We start from the raw sequence: 19460 nt of genomic DNA, 5'->3' as shown, positions 1-19460 counted from the left end.
TTTGCTTTTGTTTTGCTGTGGAGCTTTCCCTGTGAAAACCCATTCTTTAGTGTTCAGTTGGAGCAAATGTCAGTTTGGGTTTTCTGTGGATTGACATTTGCTCCAATGGAACTTTAAAGTGTGGATTTTTGAGAGGCAAAGCTCTGGAGCAAAATTAAGTGTGTTCAGACACAGAGCTTTAAAAATCAGACCATGATGTGTGTTTCTGGTGTTTTTGGGGTTCTAAATGTTCTGGGAAGTACAGTAGGCTCTTCACTGTCAGTCTTTGTCCTGAACACATGCTAAGCCAGAATAAGCTGCACAACTGTGGCGATAAAGATGCATTGCCTTTGTGTTATTATTTAATATATTTATACTGCTTAATACCAAACCAGTCTCTAATTTATAAATTTTATAAAAAATAATTCACAAAAAATAACAAAACACACACAAATACATAAACAATGAAACTAAAAAACTATACCAGATAAAACAGTAAAATCCCCCCAAGCAAAAACATAGCACATTTCAAAAACATCTTAAGAACCAGAGATCCCTTCCCTCTCCATTTCCCCTCTTGCCAAGGAGCATCCAGACTGACAACATGCAGTATTCACCCCACTGACATGTACTCAAACACCATCTCCAATCACATTCTACTCTAACACCTCTACCATTACATATAAGTGCATCATCCATTCAATCACCCCAGTATCTCTCTCTTTCACCAAACCACTATAACCAATAATTCCATCCACTTTCCTATAAAATGTATTGCAAAAACGCAAGGGGACAATTAGACCACGCATTGAGAAAACCATACAAAAGATCAAAGCAAATTGTCACTCATCAATCAGAGATATATCGCCCTAGAGACAGTAATCTGGCTCTCGCCCTGGTTGCTCTCTCCCACCCAATATTCTAACTCAAGGATGGGTGGAACTGCATTCTCATTTCTCTCATCAAGGAGTGACCTCAAACATTTCTAACCCACAAAGCAGGAACTCCAAGAAAAAGAAAGAAAGAAAACTCAATTTGAAGTGGGAAAAGCCCTTGTCCTATTCCCAGAATTTCAGGGTCACCACATCCAGAACAGCTGGTAACCATGTCTTTGCAGTGCTGGCATTGTAGCTCTATGGTGTTGTCTCTCCACATGAGTAATATCTGAACAGGACTAATATTATTACTTGAACTGTGAATATTTGTGTTATTTCAGTGAACTGGAATGTAGTATAGTCCATATGAGGCCTGTGGTACTTGTAGCCTATAAAGCCAAATGTTGTCTGGCAGACTGTTCTGCTGCAGGAAGCAATAAACGGGACATTTGTCAAGCTACATATAATAGCAAAACATAGATGTAAACTACTGTATATGTCTGGTAAGCAGCACTCAGTTTAGTGGATCACAATCTGGAAATGCCTAGCTTATAGCAATTTGCTAAGTATGTAAATGAAAACTGTAAGGGCAGATTTGCCCCTACACTGAAGGTTAGCTCATTAACACACTGCTACATGAATATTGTGCTGCTGCTCACAAGTTGTGCAAAGTGCAAACTAGTCCTCTGAGATGATACTAATTGCTCAAACTCTCTTCCCCTCATAATGTCTTACACATTATCTTGTGGACTCTGTTCACAGGCGATAGAACTATTGAGGTAGCACTTTCATATTGTCCTTTATCAAAATGATTTTACTTTCTAAATAAACCTAATAAACTCTCATTTTGGTGAGCACTGCAACATGTACATGTAACTGCTCCCTGAAAATTTAATAAATAAATAACCTTTGTGATAGGAAAGTAATTTTGTGGGTGCTAGATAAAGACAAAATGGAAAGTGTTTTTATTTTAATTTTATTTTAATTTTGCCTTGCATGGTTTATCAGATTCCTTCACCATGACCTTACTGAATGATATCTTTGCTCATTAATTCTTCAGAAAGCTTTTAAATCCAGTAAGATGCAGTGAATGAGAAACAGCAATAGGGTAATACAATTGAATAAAAAGATGAAGGGCAATGGAATACATTGATTTTAAAGCATCTGTAAGTAAACTAGTAGTGGCCACATTGGTTGACAGCATGCAATTCCTTTTGCTGTTTTGTTTTGTTTTAAAAAAAAAACAAACCATAGAGATGTTTAAAACTATGAACAGAATTTTAAACTTGACTCCAGGAATTCTAATCTTACCAGGAGTGGCGATTGACTAGAGAGGAGGAAAGGCAATGTAACATAACGGAAAGTCCAATTTGCTCTGTGCTATAATTTTGCTCCCACAGAAGTGTTTAAAACCTGATAGTGCAGATGTCACCACTATTGAGATGCATATATTGGTTTTACCTTTATAGTCCCCTAGATAATTTTGTGTAAGTATAGCACTTGCAAAAAATAAACCAGGCTTGTGTTCTTTTCACTGTCCTTTTCTCCCCTCTCAGTCATCACTTGGCAGGGAGAAGATCTGGGGACAAGTAAGAAGATATTTCACAGCAGAGGCTTGTAAAAGAATAGGCACTGTTTCAGGATGAGAAGGGAGCAAGCTTAGATGTGTGGAGAAATGTATTGTCAGTGTGCTTTTCTGGTGAGCAAAGAAGTAGCAAGTTAGAAACATGCAGGTGCACATTTATGAAAATGATGATCAAACTAGGTTAAGCATTTCAAGTGTCCAGTTTTATTTTTTTTAGATTATTTCAACTATTTTTGAAGATAGAATATTTATTTGTGTTTTTCCAGACTAGGGCCCTTAAATGTTATCCATGTCATGCCTTACATTAAGGCAAGCACTTTTGGTGTATGCACTATACTTCTAAAGTACATTTGAAGCACATTTCCCCCCGCAAAGAATTCTAGGTACTGCAGTTTGTTAAGGGTTGCTTGGAATTGTAACTCTAATTATTTTCTTGTTTAATTGTTTTCATTAAAGATTTTCTTGAATTGCAAAAGTACATAAAGTGTATCTGTTTTCCGTTCATAGAATCTTTTCTACAAAACAGTTATTTTCATTGTGAGACACCGGCGCTATAGACAGTATAAGGTTGGGGAAGAAGAGATATAGGGAAAGAGAGAGCGGGAGAGAGGGGAGTTAGTAAACTTTTGTCCTTTTACGTAGTCTGTAGCCAATGTTTTTATGTCACTGTCATGTGGGTAGGTTCTCTTTCTGTTCATTTATTAGTTTTCATTGGTGCTGAGAGAGGTTAGGGGGCCCAGGGCATGGTTGGTTGACTTCAGTTCAGTGCCCAGAATTATTTGAGGGAAATAATGTATTTTGAATGTGCTTTGGTGTGTACACAGGGCTGTATCCAGTGGTATTGGCTCAGCTGATGTGTTTCTCCCTGTCAGTAGAACAGGCAGTAAAGCATCTTTCAGTGATTCTTGCAACAGAGTTTCTGGGCAACCTCATAGATATATAGGTACCTCTCTCACAGATAGGTATAGATGTTGTAGCATATTACATTGTGAAGTTCATCTCTCTCTCTCTGTCTCCTAGTTTCCAAAAGGTGTTAGTTATTTGTCATCCAGAATTGCAGTTTATCCCAGATTTCACAAATAACAGTCAGATTATTATGAAAAGAGCTTGTTGATAAGCTTGCTGAATTGCTTCTGTGATTGCCATAGGTGGGACTATACTGGAAAATGGCAACAGCTGCGGCAAACTGGCTTGCTGGTTGTTGTGTGTGTGTTTTTTAAAAAAATCTTTTTAAAAAATCTGTAATACTGAATTTCTTTGCTTATGAATACGTCAGAAACTGTGTTTACTATAAAGCTTCTGCTCTGATGCTTCTGAATTTACAGTGTTGGAAAACATTCATAATAACTACCAAATAGTTTGCCGATGCCTGTATGCAACTGAGTGGAAGAGACAGTATATACTCAGTCATCAGCTTTTGCTGGAGCTTAATCTAGCGATTCCACAGGGGGAAGTAAATATTTGAAGAAATACAACATTTTTTTGATTTAATGTTGTTCTTGCTCTGCTCTATATAGCCAGTTTTTGGAATGATGGGTTACTTTCTATAGACATTTATGAGACACCCCATGATTAAAAAGTTATGATTCAGTCTTATCTAGCGTATTTCATAGCTACACTATGTAAGTTTTTAACCAAATGTGTAGGTTCCTGAGGTACATAGTACTGTTATTAAACTGTGACTATTGGACAGAATTATCTAATTGAACCTCATGTTTGCCAAGGTAACCTAAAGCAGAGGCAAAGGGGACAGTTAGAAGGTATAATTGGGAATTGGGGGAGATGTGGAAGAAGTGTTTAACCACTTCTATGCCTGATTTAACTCTCTAAACGTTCCATTTCTACCTCAGCTGGGCTTGCTTCACGTTTAGGAGACTTGCTGGGCAAATAACAATTAAAAAGGCCAATGGGAATTTCAGGGAAGAATCATTGTGTAGTGCTTAAGCATTTCTTCCATCTCGCCATTCAAATGCTGCTGTTGCTTGATATTTCCTTATAAGGAATGCCTGGAGTTGGGGAACATGTTTTTTCTCTCTTAACAAGTAGTTCTCCCCCTAAAAGATAAGTAGAATGGGAGAGTCTACCTTATACTTAAAGAAAATTCAGAGTAAAGATTCTGTTCCTACTGCCATCTGTACCAACCTCTTTTCTGTAATATACTAACAACAATCCAAACTATAGGAAGCCTGTGTAATTTACACTTGTGTAAATTATGCAATTGTAACTTATCCCTTTTCCTAACTCCATCCAGGAGTTTTTGCCAGTGTGAATTCTGTTGAATTGCTAGATCATTCAGTGCCAGCCCAAAGACATTTTGGGGCCTGAGGCAAACCACAAAATGGCCACCCTCCATTCCAGGGAAGAAGGGATAAGTGACGGTCTGCATCAGGAACAAGGAGAGGGGAATAAAGATCTGTGTTGGGATTTGCTGCCCCAGTGGATCCTGCTGCCTGAGACAATTGTCTCACTTTGCCTCATGGGTAGGCTGGCCCTGCGATCATGTTGCTGAGCTGATTAAGAGTTTGGAATATGGGTAGGTCTCACCCCTTTCCATTCTCTCTCCACCACATCCCTGCCACTGCCCCACAACACCCTTTTGAGGGAACTGACACTGGTCCTGGCTGATCTGGCTTCAGCTTAGTCAGCTGAGCTCTGGCTGGGCTGGGGTGGAGGACTTACATTGCTGTATCTCCAACTAAGGGGCGGGGGGTTGGGGGGTTGTGTGTTTACTGAAAGCAGGAGAGGAAGCTTTTGCAGCACCTGTGCCATCCATCAATGGCAAGCTTTACAGATAACAGTAAACCATGGTTTATTTATTATTCTATGGTTTTACTAGGGCTTGTTTACTGCCAGCATACCACAGTTTGAAGCTGTTATGTACTGAGTTGAATAGGATCCAAACTGCAGCAGTCTGATTGGTCCTAGAACAATAGGATCCAAAAGGCAGCAGTCTGATTGGTCCTAGAACAATAGGATTCAGAATGCAGCAGTCTGATTGGTCCTAGAACAATGCAGCAGTATGATTGGTTGGCAGGAACCACCCAATCATGCTCCAGATAGAAGTGAATCCACAACCTGATTGGCTTACAGTAGAATTCCGGAATTAGCCAATCATGTGCAGCCCATTGTGTAAATAATGTATATAAAGCAGATACTTTGAGGGGACATTCATTCATTCCTCCTCACCACTATGAGCTGAATAAAGAGCATGAAATCACTTTGCGACTCTGAGTATATTTCAGAAGCCTTGGTTTGTTCTTGACCTATGAACCTTGATTTGCTCTAATGGTTGGAATCGAGAACCCTTTCTTAACCACAGTTTGGCAATTTCATCCCAGATGCTCACCAACCTACAAAGGCTTTTGAGACAAGGGCACCTGGAAAGCAAAAACAAACTTTGGAAAAATTAGACACGCTTTGTTTTATCGTATTGTGACTTAGCATTATGCAGAAACCTGGCCACTTGCTTGTCCATCCTTCCTTTCATCTTACATTTATATCCCACCTTTCCTTCAAGTTGTTCAAGGTGGCATACAGGGTTCTTCCCACTCCCATTTTATTCGCACAACAATTCTGTAAGATAGGTTAACTGAGAAGCTGGCTGGCTCAAAGTCATTCACTGTCCCTTCTTGGTTTAATTACCTGTATAGAAGATTAAATAGTCAATTAAGTAATATTTTTAAAATTATTCTTTTTTACAAAAGCTTTGTATCCAGTTATGTTCCTCTGTTTAACCCAAGGCTCTCTGATTCAGTGGAGGCTTACAGTTCTAAACAGTCAGAGCAGAAAGCCATTTTTGTTGATTCACCCTCCCTTCTGCAACACCCTCCCACATCTGTTACAGAGAGTTGGTAGATGCTTTGGAACAGTATGGGAAGTGGTATAGGGGGCTTCAGAACAAAGGGAGAATGTGTCCTCTGTTAGATCCAAGAGCCTTGTGTCACAATTAGATACAACCACATACACTTTTGAATAAAATGCAAGCCCTTGGCACCTTTGTTTTGGATGCAGGCATACGATTTCTGCATTCTTCAAATGAGTCAGTATTCAGATTAAGTGGCATTTCTTTTCTGCCCTCATCTCCTCTCCAGTTAAAAAATATACTGTGCAAGCTGTTAAGAACCTTGACTGAAAGATAAATGAAAAAATAATGTGAAACCTATGTTATTGTGGTCTTAGTGCCTATTACAGGATGATTCACTAAGTTTTAAAGAACTAGCTGGGGATTCTGGGATTTCCCATCTGCAGGGGGAGAATTAAGTTTAAATCACTGAATCTGTACTTCACGGCATTTACCTGGGGCCATGTACTTTGCGTAGTCAGACAGTTAAATTTGGCTTTCAAGTATGCAGCCAGGGCTCAATATCTATCTATTGCTGTGAATAAATGCCACTTCTTACACTGTCACATGCAGTCACTACTCCACTTGAATAATAATAATCAGATATTATGCTGTTGGGCATTGCAAAAGTATATTTTGCCCACAAATCTGGTTCATTGGTCAGCACTGAGGTTGAGTAACTAACAGAAATTTGTGCTGTCTTACCACTAGTACATTTCCCTGCACTCTTGGAAAATTACATGTTTGATACCCCTAATCTCCTAAATTTTGGGCATTTGGTATCACAGCTTCAGACTATAGAAAGGCTAAAGAAATGAGAGGGCCTAGTTTGTAAGAGAAGGAAGCAGGAGGTCTTTCTCTTAAGTGTTAAACTTGCCTTATAATTGGCTTTTCTAAGGTGATGGTGAGAGAAACCTTTGATTAGTTGTTTCCCTAGAGCTAGGGAAACTTACATGAGGCTTGGGCTTGAAACCAATTATTTACATTTCCATGGAAAATGTCATTATTACTAAATTTTGCTCTGTAATAGTTATTCTAATGTGCTGTGGGATGACTTTTGCATGGCTCAGTAATGATGGTGGAGAAAATTTAACTCCAAGCACATTTTAAGAAGAAAAATAACTTGTATATATGCATGTAACTCTAAGCACATAGTCTCTTTTGGGCAGTTCATATTCTCTTTCCTCACAGAGATAATTTACTTGTCCAAGTAAATTTTTATACTGTTAAAATAGTAAAGGTAAAGACCAGTCCAGTCAAAGGTGACTATGGGGTGTGGCACTCATCTTGCTTTTCAGGCTGAGGGAGCCAGCGTTTGTCCATAGACCGCTTTCTAAGTCATGTGGCCAGCATGACTAAACCACTTTTGGTGCAATGGGACACTGTGACTAGTGCCAGAGCACACGGAAGCACCATTTACCTTCCCGTCGCAGTGGTACCTATTTATCTACTTGTACTGGTATGCTTTCGAACTGCTAGGTTGGCAGAAGCTGGGATAGAGCAATGGGAACTCACCCCGTTGCATGGATTCGAACTGCCAACGTTCCAATCAGCAAGCCCAAGAGGCTTAGTGGTTTAGACCACAGCGCCACCTGTGTCCCTGTTGAAATAATAGTCATGCTAGATTGGTAGGTTTCAGCAAGCCTTCCGATACTGACGGAACAATCTAAAGTTATATGTAGTTTTAAATATGAGAAGACAGTAGAACCTCCTCGGCACAGGTTACCTACAGAGTTGTGTCTGTGCATCTATCTTTTGTTTAGGCCAAGTGAATTTGAGGATTAGTTTGGGAACATAGTTCATTTGAAAGCTCCCAATGTCCATTTTGGAATTGACATATTTATGATAAATGACAACTCGTTATTGATTTAGACAAGTGCTACAGTGATAAACCTTCAGGAAAAGACTTTTCTGATGACAGAAAATTAAACTGAGTGCCCAGGAATTGAAAAGATATACCTTGCATTGGAAGAGCAAATGGCGGTGTTCTTGCTCGCCATCACAAGAAGTTTGGTTTGTAATGTGGCTAAAATAGAAGACAACTGTGACAAGGAACAACCAGGAAAGGAAGCCAAGAGAGTTAGTCCTCTCCTGTTTTTGAGAGTAGGAGTGGTATTCAACTAAGTTTTACACAAGTGTAGACCTACTGGCATTAATGGACCTGAGTTGAGCATGTTCATTAATTTCAGTGGGTCTACTCTGAATAAAATTTAGTTGAAAACCACCCATGGATGTGTGCTTCGTGCAAACCTTCGTGCTTTTGGTGTGGTTCCTTACCAAAGACTCCTGAGTAAGCATCACAATCATAGAATAAGTGCAAAGGTTCTCTTGTGGTCCAGTAACTAGTTAAAAAACCAGGAAGCAGAGAGTAGAAATAATAGTAATTTACTACTTGAACCCACCTGTCTGACTGGGTTGCCCCAGCCACTCTGGGCAGTACTCTCAGTCAATCAGAGTATCAGGACCTGTCATAGGAGCCAATTCCTAGGGGCCGAGGTCCCTTTGGCCCACCTCTCAATAAAATATTAGAGGGGGATGAGCCACCGCAAAGTTGATGGGCATTGCCATTCAAATTGTGTGTATGCACCATGTCTTGTGATTGATTATGTAGGGCAGGGCTTACTCTCCACCCTCCCCTGCCACAATATTTTATTAAAGTTTGCATCCTTGGGGTCTTTGGTTAGGGGTGATCAGTGAAGTAGCCAAATTTGCTGATGATACCAAATTGCTCAGGGTAATTAAAATACAGTAAAAAGCAGTAAAAAGGCAGATGCAATTCAATGTAGGATAGTGTAAAGTGATGCACTTGAGATCAAAAAACCTTACTTTCACATATGCAGTCATGTGCTGTAAAGTGGCTGCGTCTGATCAGGAACAGGATATTGGGGTAGCACAATGTAGATGTGCTTTTCAGCTGTGAAACAGGTGAATGCTATGCTGGCGGTAATTGAAAATAAAATTGACAACATAATGTCATTTGTACAAATCTATGGTACAACCATGCGTGGAATACTGTGTAAAGTTGTGGTCACCTCATCTGAAAACAGGTCTTTGGTATGATCCAACAGGGCTGTTTTTACATCCTTGGTGTGTGTGAGGGGGGCGGGGGGGGAGTTGTGCTATTTTTTGCTTCAACAACCTTTCCTGTAACTCCAGCTTGGTATGCAGATAGAAAATGTGGGCTACCAGATGTTGCTTTCTATTCCTAGATCTACACTGAAAAACGCTTTTTAAAAAATCCCACGTAATATAGCTCTCAATGCAATTTCCCATTGACGATGGATCTCTGCTCTACACCGCCCTCTGGTGTCACATTTTTATAACACGTTTTTAATGTTATGACTGACTAGTGTAGATTAGACCTATATGTGATCTTAATTTTAGTAAATAAATCTCACTCTTGTCCACAAGGAGCTGCTTGCTCTGCTGTTGGCTGCAATCAGACTTGAAATAGCCAAACTTTGGCAGTCTGCATTGGGTCCCTCTAGGGATGGATGGTTTGAGAAGGTGTGGGACATTGACTTCTCTGAGCATTTCACCCAAGGTAGGAGAGTTCTAAGAAGGATTGTGAAATGAAACCATTTTGGAGTTGGGTGGGTACCATTTATATGTTTTGTAAATAAAAAATAGTGTGCTGCATGGGCCCCCAACAAGACAGGCCTCTATGAGGCAAGGCTTCCTTATCAATATGCGACTCTTAGTTTCAACATCTCCATTCACAGAATGTTTCCTTATTATGTCTGCAAAGTGTACTGAACCTTCTGTTTATTTCATTCCACCTGCAATAACATGCTCGACGCAGTCGATCTTTGTTTCTTTATTGTTTGTGTTGTTGGTATGTGGTAATTTTTGAAAACTCAACATTTTTTTTAAATGTTGGTAAATAAAACATATCAATGTGAGCAATGGGTATAGGAATGTGCTGAACATCAAATATAAATTCAATATATTTGGGGATGCAGTTTATGGTTCAAAGCTGAAATTCTAAATACCGTTCTCAGATTAAATTCTCATTCATATCTCTTATTTCTAAAACCAATCTAATGGCTGGCTAATTTGGCATATTGTTAGTTCTTGATCACAACTCCCCACCACCACCACTTTATTTCAGTGTAAAAATAACAGTGTGAACAGAGGGGAACGTCTATCATACTTTCCTTTTGAAGCACAGATTCAGCAGTGATAATGGTTTTCTCTCTCCCCCCCCCCCTCTTTTTACAGTGCAAATTCAATTAGTAGCATTAAGCATTTGTTCAGGCTTTTGTTTACCAGTGGCAGTTTGTCAGTAGTTATAAGTAGAGTTCCATCTGCCAGTTAAACTCCATTGTAAATTGAGGTAGAAATTAGCAGTTCACTTTTAGAGGGAGGTGGCGAGGCAGTTCAAATGAATACGTGCACTAAAATTGTATGTAAATGTATTCCAGGATGAATTGTTGTTGTGCATGCTTCCCGGGCACAGGGAAATGACAGTGAGGTGAGAGCAGCACACATGGTGACTCTGGCTCCGTTTTCAAACCTAAGAGACAGAAGAATGTGCTGCTGAATATGAGGGAGGCAGGATGTCATGCTCAGTGAGAGGTAAACAGAAGATGCTAGACGCCTTTGCCTTATTCTGCAAGCGCTCTCCTTAAAACTCCTCCGTCTTGCTTTCCAGCTTATTCTGCTCTGCTCTGCCTCTCTCTTTCTCTCCCCCATTGTTCTCTCTCTTTTTCTTGTCTTTGATGCACATACGTTGTCACATTCCATTGACTCTCCCCTCTTCTCTGTTCTTACACTCACGCCTAGTGGTGCTTTAAGCCAGAGCTAGCAGCCTCTCGGGCGAGTTTTAGTCATGTGTGAAGCTCAGTTTGATCGAGCGCTCCTTTTCTGCCTTTTCACTCTTGCAAAAGATTAATAGGTGGCGTCACATTGCTCCCCTGCTCCTTCCCGCAGGAGGGACTTAAAAAGGACAACAAAAACTAATCACTTTCGATAAGAATTTTCTCGGAAAAAGGGACTTAGCCGTGCAATCTGCGATCGGTGCCAAGGACTGGGAAGGCTAGAGATGCTTCATACTGCTAACAAGGGAAGGAAGGCTTCCACCGAGGCAGGTAAGAAGTGCCTGCCTGCATCGGAGGGTTTGGTGGAGTCGCTTAATCCAAGCTGTAGATTTTAATCATTTTGCACCCAAGGAAGGCATCTTTAGTGGCAGATGGCAAGGATCTTGTGCGGGCTTTCTTTTGTTTGTGATGTTAAGTACCTGTAGTAATGTTGATGAATTGGAGCGTGATACGAATTCAATTGCAAATGGGCTTGTGTGGCAGCTGCATTTGCAAGGAATGCTTTTCTTTGCTTTTTTTATATTCAGTGTGGACAGAACACAAATGCTGCTCTAGTGAAAGGCAGGACTTTGGCAGAAGGTTAAATTCAGTGCTTCAGGAAATCTCAAGGTGCAATTCCAGTTCCTCAGCTTGCAACCTTGCAGGTAGAAGGCATTCTGCCGTTTGTAGCACAATTAATCTTTAGTGCTTTCCGGTAGGGATTTGGTCTAACCGTGCTTGGTCAGTTGAGGCTAGATGGTGGCAATGCTATGTTTGTCCAGCATCGCTGTTAAATGAGGAGAGCCCTTCCAAAGTGTTATGCAGTCCATTGCATGCTATAGACACAAAGCATGTAATAAACAGACACCAAGAAGCATCTTCTGTGAAACGGGTTACCAAACTACCTAAATAGTATCCAGATTTAGTAAGCAATCACCGCATTAGAATAGTAGTTTAATGTCAGCTGTCAAATGGAGTTAACTCTGAAAGTGCTGCCTACAAGTGCACCTGGATTATAATAAAGGACTTCCTGTATAACAGCTACACAGAAAGAGGCTAATTATCAGTCAGAAGGTCTGAACTTTGGATTGGTGAATGGGAAATGCAATTATGTACCATACAACAGCCCTGGTTTTCATAGTTAGGCCCTTAATTTTTTTTTAAAGGGAAGAACATAGGTAGGATAGAAGGGCTGAAAGTAATATCACAATTAAATTTAACAGTCGCATGCTGTTTAATTGCTTTTTAAAGTTCACAGCCGCCAGGGTGTTTAGCAGTTTGGAAGTCCTTGCTTAAAGTCATTATCTGTATTTTACAGTGTGTTTGTTTGTGTGTAAAATAGTTTTTAGTGTAAGACTACTCCCAACTTGATAGACTACTATATTATTCTATCTGCAGTTGATGCATTCTTTTTCTGCCCCTCCTTTCCCCTAAGGTCTAGATATATTTAACTCCTTAACTAAAAGGAGGAACATTTAAATTCAGTCGAGGTATTGTTAAGATTGGTATCATCTTATTATTGCAATAGAATATACAAAAACTTACAGTAGTGCTTTTCCATGACATAAAGATAATTTGAATGTAGACAATAGTATGGAAACAAGAATAATGAAAAATAGTATTGTAAACAAAATCTATGACTGCCTTCTGTTCTCATATACTTGAAAATACATTTTACTTTGCAAGACATGTAAAAGTGAGCCACAGTGCCTCTGTTAATAGAATTGAACCCCCAGGGAGTATGGTTCCTCATCAGTGTATAGAAATGTAGGTGTTCACTCCCATTGCATGGTAGCTTTTTGTATGAAACCTGCCATTTAAAACAAACAAATGAAGAAGTGCAATATAGAACTGGTAGAACATGAAAAATCAAATTCATTGCCAAATATAAAAAGTTGTATGTAGCTTATTGCAGTTTAAACCTCTGGAAGGTATGCGATGCAGCAGTACCTGTTTTAAATTTTTTTAAAAGCTAATATGATAAAAGCCAGTTCAGTTTTGCTTCTGTGTATCCTTGTGTCAGATGAAACGCAGCTAAATAATATTGGGTATGATTTTGAATATCAATTGTGGAAGAAATTCAAAGAATCTGAGATTCTGTTATGCAGAACCAAGTCTTTAAAAATGTTTTATACTGTAATGATAGTTAATAAAACAAAAGCTAACCTGCAATAAGTAATGTATATTCCATACCACTCAAAAGACAAATGTGGAAGACTAATACTTCTAACATTGGTACTTTAAGCCAAATGGCAATAGTAAAGCCTCTGTTTCCAAACCAAATTTCAGTTCATTCATAGCTCTCTCCTCCCCCACCCTTTTTGGCAGATGCTAACTTGCGTCTTCTAAACATTAACAGTGTGATTAATATGAATTGAAGCATTTTACAGATAATCCAGTAGATGCTGCTGTAGAGCAAAGGAAACATCATTTTATTTGTTGGGGGAGAAAGGAAGAGAGAGCAGTGCAATGGGAATATAAAAGCTCAAGAAAAAATCTTAAACATTGCTGATACTGCGTATGCAGGCTGCTGATTGAAGAGTAATGTGAGATCATTACATTTTCATACCATTCTATAGGGTGTTATTAAAACTGCAGCCACACTTACTGGAATTATCACAGTTCTGCTAGGCACATAGCACGTCTGCTATTTTAAATTGTAAAATCAGTTTACTGTACATTACTATGCAGAACATTTCATCACTGAATACTAAAGCCCTTTAACATGCAAATTTTCTAAGGGGAAGAGCTGAAATGGCGCACTCTTAAAAGAATAATGCCCAGATTCATTATAAAAATGTGCACTGGTTGCCAATGCCAAGTAAAATATTAAGAAATTAAAAACCTGCAGCCCTTAAATTAATAGAAATGAAATGCACTGACAGTTGTCTTCCTGGTGAATGGTCGGTGCTTAACAGAGTAATCTGTAAAAGAATCAGAAAGCGTAAATTGCTGATTGGAAAAGGTCCGTATCCATGAGTATTAAAAATCACACTATAATATTGTCAGTGGAGTAAGAAACACAAAAGCTGGATTTTGTAGTGAAAAAAGAGTAATGCAAGTAGACAGAGAGGAAATTTGTGTATTGCATACTGTAGTGCCCTATGGTGCAACTCCTTCTTGTACAAGTAATCAGTAATAACATGACAAAGCAAACCCAGGGAGTTTTGCTATACAGCCACTTACTGATGCAATTTCAGGCAACCACTGACCTCTATCTGTGGGAATATTTATTTTTGGCAATGATCACCAAGCCATCAGGTTTAAAATAGTGAGGAATTATTTTAAATATAGAACAGTTGCAGGAGCCTTGTAATATAACAATAAGTTGCTTTTCTAAGACACACTTTGTGATTCCTGGCTCTGTGTAGTTAACAGCTTTCAAAAACTTATTGGGTTCAAGTACTTGGCTTAATAAGTTGTTGAATCACACATACCATCTTCTTGATTGTGCATATATACTCAGGCCTTTATTATTCTATTATACTAGATTTAAAATTAATATTGAAATTATTTCGTAAGTCTTATTTTAATGTGTGCACATTGTAGATATGTTTATTACAAACATTAAGATTGTTTAGCATATAGGTTTTTATATTAGCTCCACGACACCTTTCTAATAACTCTGGATCTTCATATGCATAGGAGCCTAGTTTTATTTTTTTAGCTGTTAATGATTCAACTTGTGTATGGACAGTAAGGACATTTGTATTTAGTCTGTGTTTAGGCTGAAGCAGAAGTTCAGTTTGTTATACAAACATATATAGAGATTCCCATTTTGTAACTTCAAACACTATAGAAGAATGTGGCAAACAGATTTCTTGTATTGGAATAGAAAGTACTTTCATGTGCTTCACTTTCAGATCGTTTTTGTTACTTCAGTATCATAATGTTACTCTCTTCTGCCCAACATTTAATTAAATTAGGGTAAAAGTTAGAATTATTTTTCAATTATTGACATGAAATCGTGAATTTTTATTTTTTTATTTGCATACTTAATGTTCTCATAAAATAAAGGGAATAAAATCAAGGCCTCGAAATAGTTATATTTTGACCTGTTATATAAAAAATAAAGTATCAAGAATTATATATCTGTAATATAGCTGTTACTTTCTGTCATTCATGTTAATGCACAGTTCTGAGTGTAAATTTTGTATGTGGCATAGATGAATTGGAATCTATGTACATAATGTCCTGATACTGCTCTGTACCCACTCGTACAAGTGGGGGTTCCCCATAGATTGTGCTGTATGATTTTTAATGTATGCATTTATACAGGTCTGGTGCTTATATTTTATATTGTCATATAATGCCTTCAGAAGAATGCTGCTCATATCACACACACTGGCTTTTAAAACACAATGGCTTTTAAAAGTAAAGATTTATAAAGCAACTCTTCAAGGATTTTTTATCCTTAAAAGTTTGATATAAGCTTTTAAAGCTTTTATTGAAAAGCTTGATAATCTGAGGAATGTCTGTGTGTTTGCGAAGGGTTTGGACATCCAAATGTGGTGTTGTTTAAGGGTTTTAAGATTCAATTAATATTTTCAATTTATACTACTCTCACTAAAACTTCTGTATGCATCTCACCGCTTTTTATAGGACATGTAAAATTTACATCATGCATTACAGCGCTCAGTATGATGTAAAATGCTGCAACAACCTGATGCAAAGTGAAGTATTATGAAACCCAGAACTAATGGATGTCAGCCTTATACAATATCTGCACCTGTTATTTTAACCGCGGAAAATCCTATGAATGATTTTTGTTTTCTCATGTTGTACTGGTGTTTTTAGCAGTGCTGAACAATGCATTGGTAAGATTGCAGAGCACTGCAGTGAAAATTTATTGATGAGACTTGCCAGTGTTCAGAATTTGCACTCATATCATTTGCATCAACAGAAATTATCTGTAATGCATTTTAGTCGAAACATTCCATCTATATAATTTGTCATATATAAAGACATACCATATGTATGTGGGAACACAGAGGTAGAAATATAGCCTGTTGTTTAGTACAAAGGTAGAAATATAATCTGACCTACATTCCCAAATATTGATGGGTATCAAACTTCACTTTGGTGAGATTTTCTTATGGGCATGCCATCAAATCTCTTACTTGACGTATCTTACCGTTTTTCTTAGGTCAATAACTGATATCACACTGGGAGGGTCTTTCCGCAGATGCCATCAAAGCATCAGCGTAGAAACTAGTATCTTACCATGTCCAAAAAGCACTGACACCCACTTGTTATATATCACACATGCATTCATTTTATTCAGAGAATATTTCATACTTTGTAATGATATTTAATACAATATAAGAATACGTTAATTCTTAATAGTGTGAAACATAATTTGAATTGTGAGTAAAGTCAAATAACTTTCTAAACAATTCAACAATATAAAGCTTAGCTCCCACTTTGGAAAATGTAAGATATGCTGAACTCACATGCTTCCCATAATAGTCTCACATTGCTGCCAATATAGAAAAGAAATAAGTGTTGCCTTGCCTAAGTGTATTTAGGAAACAATGAAATGTGTGTGTATTACTTCACATTTATAGTGTGTAAATGTATGCTTGGATCCTTTTGATCTAGCGTTTATGATTATACACAAATGTGTGCATATCTATATCTATATATATTTATATAATCACACAGTCTCTAGAGGTCAGTAGAATGTAAGGAATGGGCAGCTTTTCTGCTTTTTCAGTGAGGCCTGGAGAGTCCATAGACTAGTTCTCTTCATCTTAGAAACAATAAATATACTGTAATTATTTTAAAAAATGAAGTTAAAAATGACTATACTGAAATAGAATAATATCTGTTCATGTTACAGAAATAAAATCTATTTGTTTTAGGGATGTGCCTGATAAATGTTCATGTTTGTAGACAGAATTTTACAGAAACATAGATTCTTATAATTTATAGTTCAGTATCTTGTTATTCTTTACATTTTTCTTCTTAGCTGGCTTTTAGAATTAATTGGGTTAAATTGTTGGGATAACAAGTTTTGGGATAACAGAAGTTGAGATATATCTTTTTAGTATTTAGAAAACCTCCCCACAGAGTATGTAGGAAATGTCACTACTGAATTGATTTCTTATTTGCTTTATTTCATGGGCACAGTGGGCATGCAATTGTATCATTATCTATTTTATGCTACAATAGCCCTTTGTGATAGGTTGAGCTGACTTAACAAAGGGCTTCCATGGCTGAGCAGGGTTTTGACCTGGAGTTTGCCACATCCTTGTGTAATAAATGGGGGTGATTTTGCTCAACTCGCTTGACATGTTGAGAAAATAGTTTTGTAGAATAACATGGTAAAACCTCATTTCATGGACATGCGTTTGAGACAGCAAAGCACACATTTAGAAAAATAATCAGATTCAGAATTTCTGTAGTGATATCCTGAGTAGTGCAGGGAAGGCATCATTCTTTCTTAGCTCTACGATCCAGATTCTTATGTTGTTGGACATCGATGATAGCATTGTGTCATCAGAACCAGGGCAAGTAAGTATGATATAAATCTGTTGACTCCCAAATAGAATGGTACCAAACATGATGAACCTGGAAAAAGTTAAGCAGATATAAATTAAAGACAATATTTTTAAAATCAACATGTAATTAAAACTGGTTGATAGCTCTTCTTAGTTAAAAGTTGTGTTATAATTGTAGTTGCCACCTTCTATTTCCCAAAGTCCTTCCTAAAACAAAAATGTAATGGGTTCAATTCTTAATCCTCAACTATATTAGCAGTATCTTTGAAACTGGCTATTACAGACAGAAAATGCTACATTTACTGCTCAGTGGAATAAAGTGGCAAGAACTCACTAATGTTGGAAGAGTTGTGATTAGCACTTTACACGATATGACCCTTATTGTTCTGTAAACAGATAATCAATAGAATACACTTCTGTTAAACCTGTCAATATCTAAATCAACAAGGCAGGCCATTTTAGCAGTAGCATCTACATCAATTAATCTACAAAAGTCCTATAATTGCAGTATGTCATCTCTTGAGGAAATAGAGGGAGCTGCATGCCTTAAAAAAAATTAATAGAGCAATGTGAAAAGGTAATGAGATGATCATTTAAGCAATATTAAGGATATATATGTGCAGTTTCTTTCTCAGCTCCTGGTGTCCTTGATGTCAATTTTGGCAGCCATGACATTTCACTGTGGGCGGCCTTGTTTTTTTCATTTTCATATATCTTTTCAGTTAACAAATTACCTTATGTTAAGCATTTTAAGTTATCTGTTTTTCACAATTTATGCTTATCTAACCATGTTGAGAAACGTTTACAGCAAATTTGCCAAATATGCCTCACAAACAGCTGAATGGTCTTGTTTCGTGTCATATTTTATTACGTACAGTGGTACCTTGGCTGTTGAACTTAATCCGTTCTGGGAGTCCGTTAGACTCCCAGAGCCGTTTGAAAACCAAGGCGCAGCTTCCAATTGGCTGCAGGAGCTTCCTGCAGTCAAGTGGAAGCCGCGTCAGAAGTTCGGTTTCCAAAAAATGTTTGCAAACCATGTTTGCGGTGTTTGAGAGCCGATTTGTTTGGGAGCCAAGCCGTTTGAGCAGTTGTGTTTGGGAGACTATTTTGCTGATGGAACGCACATATCAAGGATGCCAGTTTTTCCGCTCCTAATTTCTATAGGATCCTTTAAATGAACAATTCACTGCAATGTTTGAACATGACATTATATATTATTGAACTAATTTGAGAGCAAAGAGTTCTCAGGACCATGAGAGTTAGGAGTCAGGAGCTTATGATAATGACAAAACTATCTTTTGAATTGAAATATTAATCTGGGAAGGGAAAACATGGGTGGCCTTTCTTGCTTTATGCTGCAGCCAGGAAACCACAGCATACAGGGTTGCATCTGTACTTGGGCATGTTTAGAGTAGATCCACTGGAATTAATGGGACTTGCTAGCCACGATCAGTTTCAGAAGGTGTAGAGGAGCTGTACCATTCGCCTTCTCTCCGTATGCTTTGCTGCTGCCTACGGAGAAAGCGGGGTAGGATGAGATGCCAGTGAGGGTGGAGCCAGTCCAAAGCTCCTGCCAGTACATTTGTGCTGTGCTGACTTCACCACCTGCTTCTGCTTCCTCAGCCCACTGTGCAACAGTGACACAAATAGATGAAGGGCAGGTGATAAGTCTGGATTTAAGCCATCAATTATATATATTTATTTATCTGCTTTTTGTTTCTTTCTGTATTATTTTAGTCTGGTTTTACAATTTGCTTTTAATGTCATATAAAAATGAAAAAGATTAAAAAAGATTAAACATGAGGCAAAAAACAGATGACAGCATTTGTCTTAATATTATAGTAGTAGTAGTAATAGTAGTAGTGGTGGTAAAAATCA

The 19460-nt window shown here is 38.0% G+C and overlaps 1 protein-coding gene across 18 annotated transcripts in view; it reads left to right on the top strand.

Moving 5' to 3' along the window:
* Positions 1 to 19460, top strand: part of TENM2 (teneurin transmembrane protein 2) — a 709050-nt gene that overhangs the window by 240241 nt on the left and 449349 nt on the right. For 3 of the 18 annotated variants that reach the window (XM_083596578.1, XM_083596574.1, XM_083596572.1), the window contains exon 1: positions 10904 to 11370. The exons of 13 other annotated variants lie outside the window; for them this stretch is intronic. In XM_083596578.1, coding sequence (XP_083452704.1) covers positions 11325 to 11370 — 46 coding nt within the window. In that variant the 5' untranslated portion in view covers positions 10904 to 11324. Of the gene's footprint in view, positions 1 to 10704; positions 10859 to 10903; positions 11371 to 19460 lie in introns of those variants that run through there. 2 more of the 18 variants (XM_083596573.1, XM_083596576.1) reach the window with 1 other exon arrangement.

This window comes from Podarcis filfolensis (assembly GCF_964270895.1).
Source record: "Podarcis filfolensis genome assembly, chromosome: 2".
NCBI classification, from domain to species: Eukaryota; Metazoa; Chordata; class Lepidosauria; order Squamata; family Lacertidae; genus Podarcis; species Podarcis filfolensis.
Note: the sequence above shows the minus strand (reverse complement) of the source record. Positions and strands in the feature narration are given on the sequence as shown.